Source organism: Coloeus monedula (assembly GCF_965178545.1).
Source record: "Coloeus monedula genome assembly, chromosome: 1".
NCBI lineage: Eukaryota > Metazoa > Chordata > Aves > Passeriformes > Corvidae > Coloeus > Coloeus monedula.
The window spans coordinates 74,417,804-74,423,803 of record NC_138781.1 but is presented as its reverse complement, the minus strand read 5'-3'; the positions used below and the strand labels follow the sequence as shown (position 1 = coordinate 74,423,803).

General features: G+C 49.5%; 1 protein-coding gene across 1 annotated transcript in view; it reads left to right on the top strand.

Annotated features, from left to right (window-relative positions):
• The first annotated feature begins 3,879 nt into the window (after nucleotides 1-3,879).
• Nucleotides 3,880-6,000, top strand: part of GMDS (GDP-mannose 4,6-dehydratase) — a 411,036-nt gene continuing 408,915 nt past the window's right edge. Inside the window, exon 1 of the mRNA XM_082297233.1 lies at nucleotides 3,880-4,028. Within this exon, the coding sequence (XP_082153359.1) occupies nucleotides 3,912-4,028 (117 nt within the window). The 5' untranslated portion in view covers nucleotides 3,880-3,911. The remainder of the gene's footprint in view (nucleotides 4,029-6,000) is intronic.

Genomic DNA, 6,000 nt, shown 5'->3' with positions numbered 1-6,000 from the left:
CTCTGTGAAGTCAATGAACACAACTATTTGCTGCCATTACTTTAAAACAGCAAAGTAGAAAAAGAAGCTATTTCTACAGTACTTTATTCTGGGCCTACCAGTCCCCTTGATTGCCTTTCTGTATAAACCAAAAGCTCCTCAGAAAGGACAGTGAACTCAGATGAGCTACCCATCCTCCACAGGCTCCCTTTCTGCAGTCCCCAACCAGCCCTGGTGGGGTTTTGATGCCACCACGGATTTCACAGTTGGAGACAGAATCCAATGTATTTGGTAGCTGCAGACAAGCAAAGTAAAATGTATTCTAGTCAGCGTTCTGTGATCCGTGGACGCTGCTCTAATGGAGTTCACAGCACCACGATGCGGAAGTTGCTTAAACTATTAGATGAGGATCATTCAGAAGAACCCCAGAAAAACAAAAAAACCTCCAGTTTTCCCCTTTGTTGCACTGAGTGATAAAGAGGGCTCCACCTGGTTCAATGACAACTTCTAACTCCTGTACAGAACAGGATGCAGTGGTATTGTGTCAGCTTTTACCACACTTCTAGCATGAGCAATGCTATTATTGTACTAAAATTAGGGATACCTTTGTCCCACAGTGAACAAAACCAGCATTTTAAATTAGCTGTTTCTACTTCTGAAGTTAAAGTAAGGCTACTTATTTCCTGCTAGCATGTACGATCAATTAATATGAAATTCTTAAACTGCACAGTTACCTTTCCAAATTCCAAAGGCAATCACATCCTCATTTAACCATTGAGATCATCAGGATTGCAATACATGTGGTATTCAAGTGTAATGAAATTTCAGTGTATGGATGTTCTCCCCCCTTTTCACTTTTCCTTAACATTTAAGGTCCTATTTTTTGTAATCTAATACACTTCAGTCCTTTTCTCCTACTACCCCTTTCTTCCTTACTCTCAATGACATTTATTTTCTTTTCAGCTTTCCCTCTCTACTTCTTCTTTGCTCATTTTACATTATTTCCTGGTTTAACCAGCTCAATCTCAATTAGTTATGCTCTCCACCTTTCTTTCCCTGTGATACCTGTTTCTATCTGCCAGTACCAAGTAAATATATTTACATCTGTCTTTATCTCTTTCCCCCCCAGTTCTTGGAGTGGCAGCTTTAAAGGTAAGGCTACACATGCTGTTCTTTGTGTCTCCTCAGACTTTGTCAGACTGTTTACTTGCTGGGCATAAAACTTCTACTGGACACCCATGCTCACACAAGCATCTCCTCTTCCAGGGATCCAAGGGGGCTGGAGGTGCAGATGTGCATCAGTCTGCTGTCTCCTCATTCCGTGGGACCTTGCCAGTTTTAGAAGCCGGAGCTGGGTCCACACAGACGTGTGAGAAAGTGATTATGGTGTGGGCAGACACAATTCTAAGTAAGGTAGCACATGCCATGGTACAGGTGCTGGAGGCAGCAAGGAGACATCAGTGCAGCCTAGCACTCAGAGTGAATATTAATCCTGCAGTCCCTGGGGGCTGCTGGTCCAGTTTTCAGCTGCAGCCTGACATAAACTGCTGTCAACACCAGAGCAACTTAGGTAAAATCTAGTACCTGGGCCACAAGTGAGCCTTCAGTCTCTTCTGTAAATGTACTTTGGAAGACTTCGGTGACAGAACAGTCTTTGTGCATTAAACCTGGAATGTGCCTGTGCATGCCAGGGGCAGACCTAGCAGGATTATGGTAGCTGGCTAACTGTGTCTGCAACTACTACTGCCAGACTTATAAATGGGACAGAAATTTAAACAAGTTAAAGGGGGCTTTCTTGGCAGTTTTGTTTTTTTTTTTTTAGCTTCCGTCAAGCTTCAGTCAGCTGGAACTTGAACTGGGCTACATCCTGCCTGGCTTCACTAGCCTGTTTCTAGTACTACTATTGACAAAAACACAAGTATGAACCCCTGGTAAAGTGTTCTCAGCTAAGTCTGGCTGGGAAGCTCCCCTTACAAAAGTGACGAAGATTGCAGAGTCTTCTGGTCTGAATCACTCGGGAGTGCACCCACTGAGTAGGAAGGAGAGCTACTGCCCTGAATAGGGGGAGAGCTGGATGTGCATGTTACCTGAGAGCAAAACCAAAGCAAAAGGTCATCAATCAACTGATGTATTTGGTTAACCAGGCAATTTATGAAAGCTGTGAACCAGCTTCCTCCCTCAGTGGAGTGTTTTTGGGAATAATAGTCAAGGGAAATGCTACATCTGAAAAATAGTTCTTGTGGGATACTGGAAAACTGGGGTAGGAGAAATTCTGTTCGGAGAAAGTAACCAAAAAAAGGCTCTTAGCTGCACACATAGGCCCCAGGGATGGGGGCTCCTCTATCACAGCTTCAGGACTTACACTGTCAGCCCTACTCACCAGTTTTTTAAGCAGAACAAGAAAGAAGGCCAGCCAATGAATGGACTGCCAAGGAAAGCTTATCTGGCCACATAAAGGACAATTTTTAAGGCTGTAGCTCATGCACTGTTTTATGCAGCTCAGATCTAACAGGAGAGTGAATTATGCACGTAAATAAGTAAAGAAAACTTGCTCCTAACTCCCTCTAATCTCAAATTCTACATTTTCAAATAAAGGTTTGTGCCTTATTTCTGGTACACAGAATTCTGAAACTCTCAGAATTTGATATCCTTTTATTTCTCCAGTGTCATTTTAAAACTGAGAGGGTGGCACTCATTTGTGGTGCCCCTCCTCTCTGAATCTGAGACTGTACATCCATAAAGCAAGTACTAGTGGGATGAAGTCATTTTGCTCAAGTAGCAGCGGATGTTGCCAACTTGATAAAACGGTATGTGCTTGTCGAGAAAAGGCTTCAGAAACAGGAGCCAGAAATGGCAAAACTGGGATGACATCTTGCAACTAAGTAACCGTGACATAATAAAAATCCCATGGCATTGCAGACTGTGAGGCTGAAAGAAGGGAATTTAAACCAAGAAAGTGGGGAGCAGCGTGCAAGAAAGCGTTCACAATTTGAGAGTACAGCTCCATTCGAATGGCACTATGCTCATAGACTCCGTTTTGTTTCTTTTAAAAATATACTATCAGAAAAATTATCTGCGTACGCAAAAGCCTCATCATCCAAGCACGCAATGAGGAAAGTGATGCGAAATCCTTCGTGGAATAAGAGCAAATCACGGGCAGGCACCTTCTTCCTTGTACATACAGCGCCCTGATGCCTCGGTAAAAGCGGTAGTGATCCAGTGCCTCATCAGAAGAAGAAATACTTGTTGTAAATCCCTTTTCCCAGAAGCCTTTGTTCCCTTTATAGCCAAGTATTTCCAGAGTGGGAACGCTCGGGATCTCCGGCGTTACCCGCGGCGGTACCTCGGTAACTCCTCCGCGCCGCGGGGGGCGCTGTGTGCCCGGCCCCGCTCGCCTCACGTGGCACCGGCGGCGCATCCCCCAACCAGACACGCCGTCAGGAAGTCGGGCAGCCCCGCTCCGGCTCCTCCTCCTCTTCTTCCTCCTCCCCCTCTTCTTCCTCCTTTTCCTTCTCCTCCTCCTCCTCCTCCGGCCCCGCCCCGCGCCGCCCGCTCTCAGCCAATCACCGCGCCAGCTTTGGGCCCCTGCGCGTGTCCTGCCCCTTCAAGGAAGCGCCGGGGCTCCTGATTGGCTGCGGGGCCGAGCCGCGCGGCGGGAGCGGTGCCGAGCGCGGGGCGCGCTCCCGGGCCGCGCAGCGGGAGCGCGCTTGCGGGGGGCTGCACCTGCGGCCGCCGCGGGGCGGGGCGGGGCGGGAGCGCGGGCTGGCGGCGAGCACGGAAATGGCGCGGCGGCCGGGGCAGCGCAGGTAACCTCGGGTGCCGGCAGGCATCCTCCCCTCCGTGCCCGCCCCCAGCGCCGGGAGCCTCGCCCCGGCGGCCGCGCCTCTGCCCCGGGATACCTCCGCACCTGGGACGCGCCCGGCGCCGGGAGGATGGCACAGCCCGCGGCGGAGGAGGAGTGTGGCTGCGCCGCCGCCGCCGCACCGGGAGACGACGGCGAGGAGATGAACGGCAGGAAGGTGGCTCTGATCACCGGCATCACCGGGCAGGTAACGGCGGGGGCTCCCCTTGTTCACGTGCCCTCCCGGCGGCGGAGGGACAGGGATAGGGGATGGGAAAGACCCGCCCCGAGGCGCCCGCAGGCAGCCGTGACTGGGGCCGGGCGTGGGAGAGGGGCGGCGGAGGGCTCGGCGTGGGTCTGTCCGGCGCCTTCGCTCCCGGGCCCCGGGGCACATCCCCGCGGGCGCGTTTGCCGCTCGGTGCCCGCTTCCCTTCACAGTTGGTGCCGCCAGTTCCGCGCCGGGCTGCAACTCCCTCGGCTGGGTCAGAGGCGGGCAGACCACCTTGTGGGTAGGGCTTGGCTGCCCCGGGGGTCTGAAGTGTTCTTCAGCTGGTGTGAATGAGATGGGATCCAGTGCTTTTATGTCTGGGGTTTGGACTGTCTCACAGTAGCCTGTACCAGAAATTCCTGAGAAATCAGCTAACCCTGTACAGAGATGAGGTGTGAAGTGAGCATCTCTGAGAAAGGAGACGCACCTAGGAAAGACAGTACAAGGAGCCGGCGTTGGGACTCTTCAGCTTGCCGGTCTGCAGGGGGGAAGGTACCAGTGCAGGTATGAGAGTGCCAGCGTTGGTTGTGAGCTGAGCAGGCTTGTCATCAGAAGGGATATTTGTCACTTGCCACTGTAACACACTGGGCAGCCATGCATTTACAGTCAGTACCTGCTTTATAATCAAACCTGAATGGATGACAAAAGCATTTCCCCAGGCCGCTTGTTTTGTATTCGTGACGTTCATTGCAGTCTCCCAATTTTTTTGGCTATATTACTCATAGGGATATGATGCTCTCAGAGTCCTGGTGCTTTGAGCAGAAGGTGCAGGAGAAAGATGGCATGGAAAGAGAAAAAATTCACAGTTTCCCTTGGAGCAACTTCTGCATGATGAAAAAAGATATGATGGTGGTGAGTTTTAACCTGGTGAGGTGTGCAGGAGGGTTGATATGTGCAGTTTGTGGCTTGTGCTGCTACACTTCCAGTAGGCAGCTGAGATAGTTGGTTGGACTGTTTTGTGCATTGCTCTGTCTTTGCTGGCAAGTGGGTGCTATATGAAAAGTTGTCCTGGATATGCTTACTCATATTTGAGGAACATCTTGTTTGTAATGTAGATATCTCCCACTACCTGGAAAAATTTCGTCTTCTTACACACTGCTTATGTCTAAGAACGTGCTGGTGCTGAATGACTTCTGCTTGGAGGGTGTATCTCCTGTGATGGGTATAACTTGTTAAGTGCATAATGTGTAGTAACCATTATTGCTCATTTTGGAATCCCAGTGGAACAGCATTTTTCCTTTATGGCTTGCATTTAGTCAGTGACGGCTTTGTACATGGAAGAACTTCTTCCCCTTCAACTGTGACTTGTCCTGGTATGCTTGCAGATCCACTGCAAGGTGCTGGTGTGGGTTGTTGAGAACTCCGTGAGCACTGTGAAAAAGTGCATGTCAAAACAAACTTGTTGCTCTTCCACTCTGAGACAGTGTTAGTCAATGCTGTCTCTTTTTATTTTATAGTGGAAGAACCACAGTGTCTTTGTGAGGAAGTAAATCCAGAGACTAGCTTTTAGTCTGTTATTTGACAGAGCCTGCACTGTGCTTGGAACGTTCACCTGCTGCTTGTGTTTCACCTCATTATGCCTGGTCTCGTGTGTTCTTGCTACACATTTTGGTGCACACTCTTCCCATGGGTTAGCAGCTGTCTGCCAGTAGCAGGCTGGGGAAAGACCTCCAACTGGCTGTCTGACAAGGAGATGTAACTATGTCTGAGAAGAAGAAAAGCATTAGTTTTTCTGTGTACTAACACTTTTGCTTGATGTTTATTTCTAGCAAGAGCACAGTCAGAGCTTTCCCAAGGACTACTTTGGTGCTGTGTGAAAAGTCTTCCAGGTTGTTGGCAGAAGTATGTTTCTCTTCATCAAAGGTAGAAAGTTAGAGGCCTGTAGCTACAACACCATGATTCTTTCAGTACT